The 18484-nt window shown below is 42.6% G+C and overlaps 2 protein-coding genes and 1 long non-coding RNA gene across 5 annotated transcripts in view; 1 reads left to right on the top strand and 2 right to left on the bottom strand.

The window, feature by feature from the left end:
- LOC147153993 (uncharacterized) overlaps positions 1-10410 on the bottom strand; it is a 20021-nt gene extending 9611 nt beyond the window's left edge. The window contains exon 1 of the mRNA XM_086038898.1: positions 9846-10410. The gene's annotated coding sequence lies outside the window, so the exon portion shown is untranslated. The remainder of the gene's footprint in view (positions 1-9845) is intronic.
- LOC147153994 (uncharacterized) lies at positions 9836-18119 on the top strand. The gene is made up of 4 exons (XR_015087932.1): positions 9836-10438; positions 11232-11370; positions 12972-13069; positions 18010-18119. It is a non-coding gene; the product is annotated as an uncharacterized LOC147153994 (long non-coding RNA).
- ogg1 (8-oxoguanine DNA glycosylase) lies at positions 15253-18357 on the bottom strand. Of its 3 annotated transcripts, none has more exons than XM_086038911.1 (7): positions 18096-18356; positions 17467-17819; positions 17208-17387; positions 16058-16236; positions 15831-15978; positions 15705-15754; positions 15253-15626 (listed from the first exon to the last, which is right to left on the bottom strand). In XM_086038911.1, the coding sequence occupies exons 1-7, from the start codon at positions 18215-18217 to the stop codon at positions 15414-15416; spliced, it is 1245 nt and encodes a 414-aa protein (XP_085895037.1). In that variant the 5' UTR covers positions 18218-18356; the 3' UTR covers positions 15253-15413. The 3 variants fall into 3 exon arrangements, with proteins under 3 accessions (XP_085895037.1, XP_085895046.1, XP_085895057.1); XM_086038920.1 differs by having other exon boundaries at positions 15418-15650; positions 15701-15754; positions 18096-18357; XM_086038931.1 differs by having other exon boundaries at positions 15418-15626; positions 15701-15754; positions 18096-18354.
- Between the last annotated feature and the right edge of the window lie 127 nt (positions 18358-18484).

The following is an 18484-nucleotide window of genomic DNA, read 5'->3' on the forward strand; positions in this document are numbered from 1 at the left end:
ATTTTGTCATTTCCGTGGACTGAAAATGACATCCCAGTTGGTTAGGGCTCAGGTAATGACCAATCATGGCTCAGCTGCAGAAAACAGGCGAGCCGTGATTGGTCGTTACCTGAGCAACGCTGATGTCATGTTCAGTCGACGGCAAGTGACAAAATGGCCAAAACGGGTGGATTTTGCTGTTTAAATCATATTGCACAAATACAATATTACTCAGAATGCTATGTTTGGGCTGTGAAGGCGTATAGAGCAGATTATTGCAAATATTTTTGCTGGGTTGACTTCCACTGGTCAAGTGGTCATTTAAGCTACATTTTTACACTTTAAAAGTTGTAATATTAATGTTGCACTAAGCTCAAACACGTAATAGGTCCTTGGTTTCTTTAAACTACTCTAACTCAATATTGAATTCCTAATTGCAGTAAATATTTGAATGGAAAAAACAAACTCGGCGCGACATCCCCGAGCACTTAATAGTCTTATTCTATGCATGGACTTGCTATGCTGACTCAGAGGTCACGTCATGGTCAGCTCAGTGAAACTCCTGTAGGGGGTTTTGCAGGCTCGTCACCAGCAGTCATAACGGGATGTGTCAAGTGTTTGCTTTCACAATACACAGCATGTAGAAACAAGCAGGAATACACAAAAAAAAGGCAGTTGGTTTCACGAAAACATCCTCTCCCAAAAGTCTCAAAGCAAAATGCTTCAAAATTGATAATTGATTGTCAAACAAGTACACATTTTCACAGCTCCGCTGTTTCTTTATCGCAATATGTCATGCAGTCATGAGTCGTCGGCTTGATATATTTCATCAAGCATTTTGATTGACAATAGGTTCAAAGCAGTGAAATGTGCTTTATTCAGAGCCCACTGACACAAAGAAACACCTCAAGCGTCAAGGATTACACAATCGTCACGTACCAAACAGTTACCAGCTGCCCTTCCCTCTTCCCAAAAACTCAATTCTGCCTATTTTAGTACATAGCTTACGTAAACCTTCCTTGTTCATACAGGCCTCTATCTCTGACTCACAATGGGAGAAACCCCCCGAGCGGCAAAGTCACGACCACGCTGAAACTTCAGCGTGAAACATTAGGAGCAGAAATCTTTCTGTGTGTGTGTGTGTGCATGTGCGTGCGTGCGTGTAGGCCTGCGGAAGGACTCATTCTATAGCCAATGACTCACCCAAGCTTCAGTCACAGCCGTGACGACTGGCTTGCACCTTTGACGCTCATTTAGGGTGATTTTTTTTTTTTTGGTGGGTGAGTATTCCAATTCCACATTTGGGAAAAAATGACGTCTCCCAAAGTCACCAAGCGAGAAGTCACAGACAGTGGTCAGAAAATCACAATCGTACAGTCGCCCATGCAGAGAAAGAAATTGGCCGTGAGTGCAGGGATAGAAGTGTGCTGCATAACAGTAGCCTCAGTGTTTATTTTGCTTCCCGTCTCAGTCACTTCTTCTACTTTTCAGGCTCATTGGCTGGTGTCCAGTTCAACTCCCTTCCTTTCCTCTTTTCCGTTTCTCTTCCATTCAACCTGAATAATTCCAGCCCGGCGATACAGCATGCATTGAGATCATTGTTGAATTGGGCCAGTGAAGAGAAAGAGGCAGAAACGGGCAATTTTAACAAAGTGGAGTTATTTTCAGGATAAGGGTGGATAGGCGGGTGAAGCAGCAATGTAATAGCAAAGAAGGTGGAGGAGGCCGAGTGATGAGATGAAGCTGACAGCGGAGGGGACCGCGGGCGGGTGGAGGGACAATATCCTAACGAGGAGAACAAGTGAAGGTTTAAATTTAGAGCAGAAAGGACAGACTGGTTAAAATGAAATGACAACTACCACAAAACAAATTACACTACATGGACAAAAGTAGGGCTGCAGGTATCAATTTTTTTTTAGAATGTATTTTGGAATTTTAGAATGTAATTTCACTGATTGCCTCATTAATTAATCAGAACAAAAAATTGACTTTGCACTATTAAACAACAAAATATGAATGTGAGGTGAAGCTATTGTTGTCCCCTTCCGATCAAAATCCTCATGTCTGTGACTTTGAGTCTGTGTGGCTTTAAAAGGTGGGGCCTGGTCTGGTGAGTGACGTGGGAGTCAGCGAATGATAGTGTAGACTGGCTGTTAACAGGATAATTGTCAGCCACTCTACGTGTCAAGCAGCTCATCCATACATGCGATTATTACGTGTTTATTTTGTTACCGTTATGAAGCGATTGAAAGTGCACCGGCGGTTGGGACCATCTCTACAATAATTCAAACTAGCGGTGGTAGGCTACATAGCTAACATTGAAGCTTGGAGGCAAAGATTTTGCTTCAACTTGTTTTTTTGTAATCGAGATATTCAATGAATTGTTTCAGCCCGATACAAAAGTATTTGGACATCTATCCACTAGTCCCATGGGAAGTAAAAATGAAGGAAAGGTGGTAATACCTTTTCCGGTATTATGTGTCTGTGGGTATTTGTTTGATGGGATTGAGGTCAGGGCTCTTATGTGCTTTCACACAAAGCTCAGTCAATCAATCCAAACAGCTTTCTGCCACTAGGGTGCTGTCATGCTGAAAAAGGACCAATAGGGTCTACATCATCGGTGTCAAACTCAAGGCCTGGAGGCCAGATCCGGCCAGCCACATAGTTGAACCCATCAAGGCCTAAAGCGCCTGGCTCAACAGCTCCCCAAAACCTAAAGGTCGCCTTTGGAAGTACCCTTGAAAACTTGAAGTTTTACCAGAAATTCAACACTTACAAAATAATCATTTCAGGCCCTGTAGCAGACAGAAACATAATTCCAAAAGAATTAGAGAGATTAGAAATGTGGCTTTCACACAAACAGAGTTTATTATTATCATTTACTGTTTCAATCGAAGGTGTAAAAATAACGTGCCAGTGCAAGAGAAGGACTATTTTGATTTAGAAAAAAATCGAGTGGTAATTACCATCCTCTATTCTGTTACAAAGACGTCAATATCGTCACTGTCTACGAACCATATCATATCATGTTCGACTGGTTCCATTGGTTCAAAGTCCACAAGCGCGTCGTCTATGTATCACTGCTGTTACTTATTTCAGAGCTCCCGGCGATTGACGACCGCCATTAGTCTACGACTCGAAAAAAATCCCCGACATCCTCTGTGGTCTCGCGACACTGTCATGTGTATATTCTGATGCATTAAATTGGCTAAGAGACGGAGAATTGGATTTTTAAAAAAGATACCGACGTATCCGCTCTCCCGGCTTTAAAGGTAGAAAGACGCAACAGCGCTCCCGGCTCTAGTGGTAGAAACGCGCTAATGCGCTCCCGTCCTTAATGGGTTAATGTGGCCCGCGAAAGAAAATCATGTGTCAAATTCCACGATCCTTGCTAAAATCTGTACCAAAATGTCAAATTGTCATATATGTAATATATAATAATGTTAAGATTTTAGAATTTTTTTGTTTCTCTTTTTAAAGTAAATGGAACCATAATTGAACGAAATATTACGCTTGACTTCTGATTTGAAAATTAGTACTCTATCAAGTTGTTGTGTAATTGTAATAATACCATGAGACGATGAATCTTTGATTTGGTTTCACCGTCATAACGGCCCTCTGAGGGGAACCGAACCGTAACTACAAAGTGGCCCGCCACAAAAATGACTTTGACACCCCTAGAACCCTCAACTCCTGATTAATTTATACAAACGTCTGTACAACGTGTGCTGTTACAAGACTAAGATGTTCCATTTCCACTTCCCACTTTGATGAGGCTTCCATTCAGGTACATACGGGCTGGCGGCCAAACGTAAACAATATCACCATTGACAAATGGCTTTTAATAAACACATCACTGCCTTCTTCCAAAGCACTCCAGCTTGCACGAGTGAGATGAATGCCCCTTGAAAGAACTGAGCTTCAGAGAAAGACACACTGGTGGATCTCCTCAATGTTTAGCTTCATCAGCACATTGAAATAAAACAACTGTGTACTATTAGGAAAAAACAGCGGCAATCTGAACACATTTAATCCCTAAAGAGAGGGAAATTTCACACTGGCTCCCTTTGTGGCACGCTGGAGAAGGCAGATGGGTGCAGCCAGTCTGAGTATTTCCATCATGTTGAACCCCCCCCCCCCCCCCCCCCCGGGGGCCAAAGGACACATCATTCTGCTCATTCACTTGCAGAGGGGTGTGCATGTTGTGCAGATGCCGTCACTCTCTCTTACACAATATGTTCTTTCTCCACAACAGGAAATGCTTACGGACAATATGGAATAGTACAGCAGCCAAACACGGAAGATTACGCGATCGCTTACTTGATCACATGACTAAGTACCACAACAGGTGTTAATCTCTTAATCAACGCGGTCCTTTCTGCGCTAATATATTGACACGAGCGGTCAGCGTCGGTTAGTACATATGGAACTGTGCAGACGGGGAGGTGGGGTGTGCGTGGAACGTTTTGCTGATTTTTTTTTTTCCTTCTGTGCCAGCGTCCAGACAGCCTGGCAGCAAAATATTTCCTTTAATTACAGAGAACGTTTCTTGGAACACACATCAATTTGTTGGCCATCAGTCTGTTACAAAAAAAAAAAATCTGTGTCATGGTTTAGTTACAAAGTGTGTATGCGATTTCTGCATTTACTGAAAGTAGTGCAGTGTAGTAGTGTCGGGACAAATGAATGATGTTTACAAATTTGAGCAGAAAATGTTGATCACAAAACGCGTTTGTTCTGTTTGAAGTATAAAAACAAACGCAATACTGTTGATGGCAAATTTGAATTGGAATGGGTAGCATCATATAACGTAATTTGGTCTGAGGGATGAGATGTCAAACAGAGTTAAAGGAAATGTTAGCACATATGCTCATGGAGCCGCACAGAAGCAGACGATTGGCAGTATTTTATCCCACGAGGAACATTGTTTCACGCACTACTGAACACATTTCCTCATAAGCCCCCTCCTCCAACTGTATTCAAAACTGATCATAGCGATGTTCTTTTCCATATGATGAACAGCACTAAATAACACAGCATTCACAGAGCACAAAGAAACTTGAGCGAAATGTTCACCCAAAAGCAAAGATAGCGGGTGTCTCATCACGTTGATTTCACCTTTGGATTCTTATATTTGACCTACTTGACTGTGTGAATCTGTTTTGACACATGCATCCATTACTGTTTGTGTGTTTCACAAGTCATTATTTTGCCACACAGTGCTAACTTTCTGTTATCAAAAATGAAAAGCCCGAGAAAAAGTCGGCTGAGGATGAGGAGGGACTTTAGTGGGCCCTTGAAATGCAACCCAACACTTTTTTTTAAGTGAAAATCGTAAGGAAGCGACAATAGAAAATAAAAGCAACAAAAGTGGACGCAAGTGGCTGTTAAAACTGTTTCAATATTCCTGCTGGCCGCTTTCCACAGCAATGCACTGTATGACATGTTTGCCCTGCCTTATGGACTGTAGGTGGACACATGAGGCTGTGATGCAGGGAAATGGGAGGGAGAGTATGTGCGGTTATCTTGGTATGTGGGCTAGTGGGGGGAGGCCGAGGGTATGACCGTTAAAAATTCCACACCTTGGGATAACATGTGCATTGCCTCCATAATATTCTCCCGCCTCTCCTATTTATTTGACAGATTTGCTCCTCGAAACACAACTAATAATCCAGTTTATGTTACGCTGTTTAAAATCTAGCAAAATAAATGTGAGTATAATTGATCCGACCGCAGTGCTGATAGCCAACTCTCCCCAAAGCTGCCCGCTGAGCTTTTAAGACAGTCCAAAGGCGGTTAAAGATGGCTCAGAGTCGCGCCTGGGGGAGGTGTAGAATCCGCTACTTCCCAGCCGGCAAGGTCGTGCCGTAAGAAGAGACGAGACTCCATACAGAGCCAATTGCGGTGCTTTTGATCCCCATCCGAAACGGATGTCCAGCTTAAAAGTGCTGAGCCCTACCACATCTTTGACTGATGTCGCGCCCTCAGATCAAAGGCCGAAGGTCGTGGAGGGTGGGGTGGAGCCCTCTGATTCCCCCCCCCCCAACACACAATCGCACAAACACACACTATGCAGCCTACAAATATTGACTCATGATGGAGGCCGTAGAAGGCTTTTCCAGAAAACCTCATTGTCTACAGGGGGCGTAGCCTTTAGGGGAGGGGGCAGAGAGGGAGGGGGCTCTCCAATGTATAAAACGATTATCTACGCACATTCAAGTGCTCCTCTCCATAGTGGCCAAAAAAACTCATTAAGCAAGCTCTGGCTGAGTTAAAACACAATGACAGTAAAGTACAAGTTGTGCCTTGAGACACGGGTTGAATTCATTCGGTGACCAAGCTTATAACTCAAAACAATCAATCGTACAGTGGAACCTTGGTTTACAAAGTTAATTGGTTCCGTGACCCCCGCTTGCAACCCAAAACTTTTGAAAACCAAGGTAATGTTTCCCACAGAAAAGAAATGCATATGATCTGTTCCAGCCCCCCAAAATTGAGCTACACTAACCTATTTATCAGTGCGTGGACTAAAAATGCAATTGAATCTCTCGGGTTACAAATTAATTTTGTGCCGTGGCTCCATTCTCAGACTGAATCGTTCACAAACAGGGGTCATGTTTCGCATTGAAATGAATGGGAATGCAATTCATCCTTTCCAGCCACAGAACAATAGCATTTTTACCTTATTTTGATTGTTGTGTGCTTAAAAGTGATTTTCGCTGCGATATAGAAATAGGTGGAAACACAATTTATGATGATGAACTCAAAGTGGTTTCGCAAGCAGCAAGTTTACGTTTACTGGGGTTACTTCAAGCCCTAAATGGCAACCATCTCCCACAATGCAGTGCAGCTTTTGCATTGAATTGTGGGCTGTGGTGGCCATTTTAGGCCATTTTAAAACTGAAAAAAAATCATCCCAAAAAAATCATTCCAAAAAGCACAAAGTTGTTTATAAGCCAAAAATAGTGTGTAACTGGGGGGAATCTTTCTTTGAAAAAGTTATTCGTAACTGGGTCTCGCATAAACGGAGGTTCTACTGCATACCAAGGATCATGATATTGTCCATCCACGTGTGTTGCTGCAGCATTTGTTGAAATATCCGTTCTACAAAGTGCCATAACACCATAACATACAGTGGATGCTATTTACTAGCCTTGCGTTTCCCATGTTGTGTTAGCATTAAGCTAGTGGACTTATGTGGTTGTTTTAACAGTGTGTAATTCTTTTTACTTTATGTTTAAATTAGTTCAAGTATTCAATGAATTGATTCAATGAAAAAAAACATACCCGAGGTCCCGGGTTTGACAGTAAACTTCAAATGGGAGTGGCATTAATCAGATTGAAGCCTCTCTTTAGAAGAATTGCTTGCTATTGGCCAAACTGCTGCTCATTGTGAAGTGAGCTGACTTGAGTTTGCTGCCATCACACAGGGCTCCTATCTCAAAGTGTTGCTCTCAAGTCAAAGCAAAAAAAAAAAAAACTCCTCCATGAAAGCAAACTAACTATCTTTGTGTTTTAAGCAAAATGACATTCATTGACATCAGCTACAAGGAAAGCTGATGAACATTTTCCCTTCTCTGTTATATTTGACATCAACAACTAACCCAGTCATCCCCCAAGCCACGCATTCCAGTAATGCAGTAAGGAGTGAGTATGTTCAGGTGTCCAAATAGTGGCCCCACATTCCCAGTGACGCACCACAAGTGACCGCGCGAGACAGCTGCTAAATCATGTGCAACCACCAAACACTGCCAGCAAAAGACGCTACCCACATCACAAGTCCTCAAGTGTTGGCCCGCAACACAGAGCGAAGACAAAGTCTCACTCCATTGCAGCTGGATGCAATAAAAGGTGTGAAGTCAAGTCTTGTGTGGCAAGCATGTGCCATTGTCACATTCGGGATGCATTTGCATGCCTAGTTCATGCATATGGTACAAAGCTGTTAAAAGCCTGCGATTGTGTTTGATACTAAGTGGGCTTGTGCTTTGTTGGTATGCTGATTGTGAATCATGTTTTATTTCTCAGTTGTGACATTTTAAGATTGTGAATGTTGGCAAGATAGTCTGCTGGAGTGTGCGAGGAGGCGGTGAACTACACTGCTTGTTTAAAAGCCTCCAAGGTAAGACATTACTGTAGTAAAAACACATGCAACTCAATACAAAGGTATGGCTTCATGGCTTATCTTCTGTCCTCTTACAGCCTTTCCGCAAAAGCCAACTTGTCCACGAGCGGGCCGCAGAAACAAGCTGTAAATCTTTGTTGAGCTGCGTTGGAGGAGAGATGAAGCCTTTTTGTCCTGCCAGTGGATTGAGGTGCGTTATTTTTTCCCTCTGAATTGAGTTCCATCTGGCGGGTTCTGCTGGAAGTCCAGAAGCACATTGGCCCAGTTTCCTCGCCCTGTGTGATGTGTTCACATATTCCTGACTAGGGTGCTTGTGAATCCTCCGCCATGTTGGCGCCAGACAAAACCGTGTGTTGCAACTGCACGCAAACAAAACGTGCTGTGCACCTGCGAGTGTGAAACAAACGCAGACGCATAGCTGCACTTGTTGCTAGTTGAATTGTGACGGCTATTGAATTGTAGGCCTAATGCTATTTCAATTTGGTGGGTTAGCATTTGGGCTAATTGAGTTCCTGGCTCAGACACACGCCACCAAATAAAGGGAAAATATCAAATAAAAACAACAGACACACACACGCACAGCGTGGCGATCGGTGGAATATAAACAAAATGGGGCACATGTCATTGCATCTGTGGGACCGAAAGCTATACAACAATGTTTTATTTTTTATTTGTGTGTCTGCGTGTCAGGAGTGGGGCATCTGCGTTTGAAGTGGTACCGGTACAACTCTGTCGTCAAAGCCATTTGGCTGACTCGGACCGACTGGGCGTGTCTGAAATATAGCCGGGAACTCATAGGCGGACTTAAGTATAGACGACTACCCAGCTCTTATCAGACTCTCAACTAATACATTCTTGTAATCCTTAAGTGCTTTACAACATTCACCCATGGTCTAGTTTCCATTTTATTGGGATCTTAGAATAAACTCATAAAACATCTCTTGGCTCAGCTTGTGAACGTTAGGTGAGCCGGGATTGGTTATCTGAGCCCTCAACACGTGGTCATTTTCAGTTGACAGTAAGTGGCAAAATGCGTTTTTATAGGTATTAATTGCACATGAAAAATAATGAAATTGTCAAATTCATTATAGACAAAATATTAACTATTTAATGCAAAATTAGGAAAGCATCCCTTTAATTCATATTCCACAAACACAATATTAAACTAGTGGTTCTGCATAGAATAAATTGTTGTAAAGACAGTTCCTGACTTGACTTGCCCTTTAAATACAACTAAAATACTATTTTTATGTATTAAATCATGATCCCCCCAAAAAGTTTTTGTTTGGGAGGCAGGAGCAGATGAATTTCAATAAATTTCAACAAGGAAAATTCACTCATTTTCCCCACTGTATCAAAGTGGGTAAAATGAGGTTGCTCACATACTAAATTACACTCGTAAGACAAGAAGGTATCACCCCTGTTTAAAAATAATAACAATAATGATACTTATTATTATATTTTTCCCCATTAGCAATCAATGAAATGTGGTCCACTGCACATCTATTCCTAAAAAAAGTCATTCCATTTGTTTCCACTAAAATGTTGTCTTCACATTATTACAATTCATGGAGGTCCCTATTAGTAATAGGAAATCACTCAGAGGAGCAAGTACAGTGGTATGAAATGAACATGAACTACAGTAGCCCACTATTCTGGCCACGACGCTTAGTCACGTCACATTGTATCACTGCGCAAAAGTGACGCCGCACCGCAGAGTCGCCACGAAAAATATTGGACGTACCTGCTGGTTGTGCGGCTCCTCTGCGCCACGACGCCGGTTAGGTCGTGCTAGCTGCGGGACAAGTGTCCATAGTCCACCGATGATTACTGGAGGAAGACGAAGAGGAGAGTGAATTCACGCTCTGCCTTGCTGCAACCAACCGGCTCGATCATGAGCTCATGAGCAGGACTGGAGAGAGAGAGAGAGAGAGAGAGAGGGGGAGACGACGCCGCCGCATCTGTCCAACTGTCCATTGAAGCACGCCCCCCAACAACCCGGCGGGAGAACGCGATCGCTCACCACGGAACCCGCAGCCTACACATCACGCAACCTTAGCAACCTCGCACGCACGCGGTTCGCTTGCTAAGTGCATCGTAACGACATACATTCAGTGGTGTCTTGACTTACGAGTTCAATTCGTTCTGCGACCCAGCTCCTAACTCATTTGTCAAATCAAATCAAGTAACAGCAACCATACTGTACCGTATGTGTGTTGAACTATTCGTGCTTATTGATGCTGCAGTGACTTTGTGCTTTCCAGTTGGCCCAACAGTCAAAAATTCCTGCCTTCTTGGATGGCAACTTCAAAATCTCTGCTACGCTCTCCTCTCCAGGCAAGCATCACAACACTTGCAAAACACCCATCAGGGTTGAGAGAGACCAAATAATCAAACTCCCGGGGACACTCGCTAGATATCTGTCCAACAAGCCTCCTCGCTTGAAGTGCAAGTCAACCTTAACATTTTCTTTACAATAATATGTTCTATGCCAGTCCACTAGTCTGAACACATCATTCTGATTAATATTGTGTTTGTGGAATATGAGCTAAGCAGCAAAATACACCCGGTTTTTTTACCATCTCAAGGGGCGGCCATTTTGTCACTTGCTGTCGACTGAGAATGACATCACAGCTGCTCAGGGCTCAGGTAACAACCAATCACGGCTGACCTGTTTTCCGAAGCTGAGCCATGATTGGTTGTTACCCGAGTCCTGAGCAAGTATGATATATGTGTATATACATGTGCTAGCTATGCTGCGACGCCAAATAGCGCTCGGTAATTAAATTCAACGCTGTGTGCTCTGATATAGTAGATACTAGAAACCACGTCTATCGCTAACATCACTCTGTAAATAAACTGCAGCTACAACTACTGCAAACCTACTTTTTTCACTTCATTCTAGCTGCAATGAATCTGAAGCTAGCTTGCAACACAAAGCAAAAAATTAAAGGAAAAAGGGATGACTCATAAAAATCTATCTATTGGGGCGTTCGTACATTAAGGTGGCACATTGTACCCTACTGACATCATCCCACAGCACTAGAACGCACTAGGTCGGTTAATTTGTCTGCTTAACATGGCTGCAAGTATCCCGAATGGCCTATCTAAATGCTGTATGTGTTTGCAGGGGAAGAGGTAGCTGACACCGTACGTGTGCATGAGCAGAGGACAAGGTGGAATATGAGCTGGCCTCCATCTTACTGCATCATCATGCTGCACCTTGGCCCTGTGCCTGCTTTTCAGCACCGACCTGCACGGCTTCTGGGGTGCGATAACACTTCTGTTGGGACATGCTGCCGCTGTGGGAACAAACGTACACATGACAAAGACCGTATACTACAGTATACATTGAGCAGCCATGTTATTTTATTGTGCAAGCGTTGACTACTTACACAATATAATATGACGTACAAGAGCTGTACAGCATATGTATTACATTTTCCATCTTCATGTTTCTTTAATTTACAGAGGTGGCAAAAGTACACACACCAAGGGACGAGGTGGTGCTCAAGCACTAGCCCTTTCCCCCCCTTCATTGCTCAATTTAAAAAAGGGGGAAAAAAACTCTTAATTCCCTTATTTACATATGTATTTTTTAATTTATTGTATAGGTTATAGGTTAAGAAATAGTGGAGAAAACGTTTTAAAATGATTTCTCTTGGTATCATTTTGAGATATCATAATAGCTTGCCGTTTGAACAGGGTGTGCACACTTAACATGAAGCAGGCAGCCACAGTCGTCGTCGTCGTTTGTGTCCGCGCAGTGTGCGGCGTAATCCTAAAATAACCCGTGCACGACACAGGATTGCCATAATGCCATTACATTGTAACTGAGCCAGCAGGAAACACCAAGCGGGGTTTAAACATGGCTGGTGACAGCTCATCTGTTTTTGAAAAAAATAAAACAAATTAAATCACATGCCACCTAATCATTAATTCCTACTATGTATTTTTCTTCTGTTATTGTTACCTTTATTTGAACTTTTTAAACTGTAACATCAGAATCTGCCCACTGGGATTAAATAAGGGATTTTTTTTTTTACTGTACAAACAATGTAACTTGTCTGTCACATTGCCGTTGTCAGCTTTATAGTGTTATTGTTTTCAGTTTTTTTTTTTTTGCTGTTTTGTCCACCCACCCTCCAAAATTGTTCTGTTTGTCTGCATTTCCAATCACAATACAGCACACAAAAAATCATGCTTGTCTCTGTGCACTAGTGTGGTTCGGCAGCCATCCACAAACGCAATTCGGAATGATGTTTGGCGCAAAAGCATAATTTGATCTACACATTCAAAATGTGCTATGCATCTGGCATGAAAAAACGTTTCAAGACGTCATTTTCTAGATGAATTTAATCAACTCGATTTTCAATTAATCGAATCAATTAGACAGGGGCGAATCGATTTTCGATTAATCGTTACATCCCTACTGGCAGCTATTCATACATACAGGAAATCATTTTCAAGCTTTCACACCAAGTAATGTAACACATCATTTAAGGCGTGCAAAATGCTGGACCTCATAAAAAGGAGTGTGATACCACAGCCACAAACTGTAATCATGCCCGCCTTCATCTTTGTCCAAGAATGTGGTGAACACATTCCACTTCATCATTTGAATTGATCCTCGGTATCGGGGATGGGAACTTCAACACTGGAAGCGACGGAACTGGCTCTTCCTCAGAATGTACAAGGCAACTGGGGCCTTCATCACTTGCCAGCCAAAGCCATCGCCCTATCAGTTGCAAGAAAATATTCATCGCTGGGAAATAAAATGAGGCCTCATTTTACCAATAACAGCCAAGATGTTCATTCGCCAACATCAATTCGTCAACTGAACTCTGTCTTTCTGTCTGCGGGTGTCTAGACTGCAAAGATTAATCGGCGTGGGCCCCCCGAAAACAAACTTCCATATGAGGACTGGCTCCAGCTGCATTGGGTTGCGCCACTTTGACCACATCTAAGGTGAATCAACACGTCTCCTTATTTCATCCATCTTAGGCATTGTATCACACGCACTGTAGTACATCTGTTACTATTCAGCAGTAATAACATTCATCGTTTTAGAAACTATAGGCTGCATGTGCTTCGAACACTTTGGGAGATCTCAGTAGAGTAAAAGCCCAGCGTAGTTGTCATCTCTCATGGCAAATTACTTGTAATTTCGTTGCTTACATTATGACGTTTACATATGTGCAGGTTTGTGAATAGCGAATCACACGTAACGAGGTTATGTAAATTAAATACAAAATGTATACGACTGTAATCCGTTATATTCCCGAGAGAAAATCAGTAATTATACTGTAGCTAAATCAATACATTTTTAACAGAGTATCTGTGAAACCAATTACATTTCCAAAGTAATCTTCCCAATACTTCATATGTGCCTATAGCGTGGCCTAATATGTTGATCATTAACAAAGTTTCTGGCTATTTCTTAAGCGTTTACAGCTCAATGCAGTACTACCTTGACTTACAAGTGGCCCGTCCTGTAGAGATTTTTGAGTTACAAGCCGCCACATGATCTACTTGTTGCGAGACAACAATCTCGCTTCGGCTACACCACCACGTGAGTAAAGTGGCAAAAAAAAAAAAAAAAAAAAAACTAGTTGTACTAGTTGTAGCTGCAGTTCAGTGGCCGAGTGCTGTTAGCTATAGGGGTGGCGGTGTCTGTTGGCGGGGGTTCCCCTCGGAGTCTTCGGCGTTGGACGAGTCAACAGATGTAATAGCGAGGGGCCAGTGGGAGTAAGGTTGTTTGGTTTCAGTCCATCCAGATGGTTGTTGACTCCCGTGTTGTGTTGCTAGCTTGGAGACAAGCAGATAGCTGCTAGCCACTCCAGTCGCTAGCAGCTCTGGAGCTAGCAATGGTAGTCAACTGGAAATTGCATTCCAGTGAAAAGTAACAAATTTGCAGGGGTACAGAGAAAAGTAGGCAGTTTCACAAAGCATGAATATCATAAATAGGCACACCGGTGTTGTGACTTTTGCCTTGTCCCAACATATAGAAGTTACACTTTATAAAACCATTTCATTTCGTTAGATTCTCTTTTATCACATTTTTATACAATGCTAAAAAGGCTGTGTTTTTTTTGGGGGGGGGGGGGGGGGGGCTGGAACATATTAATGGAATTTTAATTCCTTAATCATGGAATTAATTAAACTTGTAAAAAATCAAGTACCACTGCACACTTTAACTTACACGTTTTTCTGGCATGGCAAGTTGTTACGCCCGCTGGTGCTTAAAATAATTCGGCACAGTTAAACAAAGCAGATGAGCACAACCAAGGACAAGACACAAGATGAGACCCATCACTTATATAACGCAGTGTGTTAAGTTGTAGCACGTGGCCTTTCATTTCAAATTCATGTGCCCACCATCAGTGTACATTCGCCAAACCCTCCCTTTTCGTCTCATTTTTGCTGCTCTCTTGACTCCATTCTCACTCTGCTGTTCCTCTCTTGCCTGGCTCTGTCCTAAAGCAGGGCCCCAACCCGTGTTCAGCTTAAATGGAGTGGGCACGAACGCTGACTCACATATTCATTAAACACACACGGCTGCACGCATCAACAAAGAAACAGCACTTACGGTAGTAAGACACACGCATAAACATAACATATGCAACTGTATTCAAGATGCACAGAATTCCCTGCGTCGAGTGGAAAATGGAACCCACTACACTTGTAAGCCATGAATATGCACATACTGCATATTGTTAATGTGGCATAGGGGCCAGTATTTTTGACACAAAGACCAACGCAGTGACAGAGACGGCAACAATCCCTGCTGCAAAAAGGCCAGCTGACACAGTCAAACCAATGCTGATAAAAACGAGGACACTTGTCACACTTTGCAGGGACAAAACTCAATAGAAATGCACATGAATGAGATGCAGGACGTCACCCTTTGACCTATTTTAGATATGAGCACAAAAGCCAAGTAGTATTAATAGAAGGGATACTGGCAAAATGCATTCACTCGGGGAAAACACGCTACTTGGGCTTCATGTTTAAAATAGACCAGCGAATGACCCATATGTGACATTAACCAGTAAGGGAATAGCTTCCAGTGCGTACTGCCATCTAGGGGCCACTTTTGTGTGTACTGCAGTTTGCGGACCTGCTTTCTAAGAAATAAGTAACAAAAAATGTGCTATTTTGGTATTTATTTAACAAAAAGAGTCAGCACAGTGCTAATTAGTTCATGGTAACGTAGACACAACAGCGGTTATATGAACCGTACCTTAAAATTATTTATTCAACGCAGTTGTGCTATCAAACGGTATATTGTAGTAAAGTACCGTACTGTACATTATACTAGCTGCTCCTCCTTAACAGACACCTTTCCCTTCTTTTGACATGATGCCGGAGGTTTCCTCTTTTTCACAGTATCATTTTTGACAGTCTTAATATTTGCTCTTTTGCACGTTACCATGCTGTCACTGTCGGACTCTTCTTTAGCCCGTTTCAGATGTGGCGTTTCTTTCAGCTTTTGGAATTTCTTCAGATCGGCACAAAACAATACCTAAACAATGGAAGGAAGGACGCTCTGTGGTTGAAAAGGACAAAATGCATGGAGATGTTCAACAGCATACGCACTTACTGACTGTGCCCAACCGGCGTAAGGACCCCACAGATTCCTGAAGTAATCACCTGTGTACAAGCGTAACCAAACATTAGCCATGTGGATACTTCCAAAATATGATCAGTGAGACACATGAAGACAAACCGATGTCTTTGTGAAGCTTTTCTGTGATGCTTTTGGGTTCGTTGGCAGCAGCATATTTATAGTCACGCTTGGCAATTTGCCACACGTGCGTGTCGATTGGCACAGCGTCTGCCTTATCCAGGGCCATAAGACATACGCAATCTGCCACCTGTAGAAGCACACATAGGCCAAGTTATATTTCAGAAGCTCACGACGTACAGATCGGCTCGTCATTTCATCTGCTGTACCTTAGTGCCCACCCCAGGGAGGCCACGCAGAGCATCTCGGGCCTCTGAATACGGGACACTGCGTAGACCTTCAAGCCACTTGTGATCATGGTTGTCCAGAATCTGCTTTGCACTCTGTTGCAAGAACCGAGCTCTGTATCCAAAACCGAGTTCTCTAAGGCATGCTTCTACGTTGCCATCTACAAAGTACAACATGCACATTTGTTTAAAGATTCAACAAACAGTTGAAGGCACGATGTCACGCAAGACACCCCATAGAGTGGATCTAAAACGTCTATATACCCCTGTAAAAGTGCCAAGGTTTTGTGATATTAAGAAATGACAAATCTTCTCAATACTTCCCTCTAGGGATGTTCAATACCACGCATCGTCAGACCGATACAAGTATGACTATTCACTGAGTATGGATACTTGTAGTACTTTTGATATATCTAATTTCATTTAACACAATGACAAAAAAAGTGTGAACAAAAACCTTTCTTTCTAATGCAGCTCACACTTCGCCAATGTGTCAAACTACTGCAGTATAGCGCCAACTACTGCTGAGCAGGACTTATTCGATGTCAGATTAATTGCAACGTGAAGGCACTCGTGGACTCCTGCACTTTGTTTATTATAAATTTCAACTAGTCCTCAGTCTCCACATATATATATATATATATATATATATATATATATATATATATATATATATATATATATATATATATATCTTTTTTTTAAATCATATTTATTATTGCTAAATTGCATTTATAGTGACTAATTTCTATGCCTTTATTTAATTAAGTTTTAGACTGATGCGTGAGTTATTAATGGTGCACCTTTCCTGCAGACCCCGTTGAGAGCTGTAGCAACCTAGCTCAGTGCTAACTGCTAACCGGCAACTTACTTACTTTTAATTTCATCCATGCTTTTGGACATTGTATTTAATGAATTTGAAGGCCTTAATTGTCATCTATTTAATGAATTTTAATGCTTTTTAATGACCTGCGGAAACCCTAGAAAATACACTCTCTTGGCTTTAGCAGGTCAGAAAAAAATGCTGTGGCGGCACAGATCTTCCCCACCAGGGCCCTGAGTTTGACACTAGTACACTAGCACAACACAAGGGCAAAATATTAGTGCGTTACAACAAGCAGTCACACTGCACCTGCTAATGCGGACAGCGAAGGGAAGTCATAGTACGAGGTTTGATCCAGCTGGCAGAGCAGGTTACCCCTGGCCTCGCACAACCGCTCCACCATGCCTTGGATACGAGAGATATGGTTGTTGGAGGTGCAAATGAAGGAAAAGAGGCATTCAGTGGGGTCCTGGCGGAGCATTCGCACACCTGTGGAATGAAAATTTGAAGGTGTTTGAATGGTAATTATTAGTTGTTGATAAATGCTAGCAAGAAAACATGCACAGACCAGTGAAGATGTCTGCAATTTTTTGGAAATGGGGGTCCGCTACGCCCCATTTTCTGTACAGATCCCTCAAATTCACATTCAGCTGAAAGTAATCTCTCAACATGGCCTCGTCCTTGTTGTCATGCTGGCGGTTTACAGCCACTACCCCCTCTTTCACTTCCTTCTTCACATCTTCCTGTGAGTTGTTTTTCTCATTGAGGAAAACATCATCCTTCCCTGCCATGACTTTTCTGTACACTTGTTTGTCATTGTGTTTGTAAACGTGGTACCACAAAGTGTCCTCAGTCTGAGTAAGAGTCCACACTCGTCCTCCCATCACTCCAGTCCAGTGGCCGTCTGCCGTCTCCCTCCAGCTGTGGAAAAAGCATGTGCATTATCTTTGGTTTGAATTTGAGGGTGAATGGTTGCTTGTCGTGGACGGATGCAAAAATGTTTCTTTGTTCATCTATCTTTGCCAGCAACGTACGGTGACAGGCAGAACAATTCAATGAGCTTTAGAAGGCATAAGGTATATAATGAATGTGTGTATCCATATTCTTTCAGGAAATTTTTGTTCGGTGGTGTGCAGTGAGACTTCTTCGATGTAAACAGATGTACCTTGACTCACACTACGAGTCAAACTGACGTACCGGAACGATTGTCCACAAGCAAGAGTAAGATCCAGTCGCAGCTCTGACTTCTCACATGCTAGAGCCCTCCACGCGTTTACTCCCGATGACAGAACTGCATGGGTTGCCATAACTTTACGCATTTGTTGGCATACGTGGCTGCATCTAAAATATTACCACGTTGAAAGGAATCTCGAAGTGCATTTTTGTCTCCCTTGTTTACAGACAGTCTACCGGCGGAACTTCAATGACGTCACAACGGAAGTTATCAGCTGCCCTGCCAAAGCGTGTCGTACGGCATTCCCCAAAAACCCTTCGTCACAGAAAAATAATACTCCAGAACTTGTACTTGTACTTTTACATTTGAAAAACTCTCGGCCCCGCTTATTTTCCTCAACTTCAATATACCC

Source organism: Filicampus tigris, chromosome 1, assembly GCF_054856515.1.
Source record: "Filicampus tigris isolate MCC_2025a chromosome 1, RoL_Ftig_1.0, whole genome shotgun sequence".
NCBI lineage: Eukaryota > Metazoa > Chordata > Actinopteri > Syngnathiformes > Syngnathidae > Filicampus > Filicampus tigris.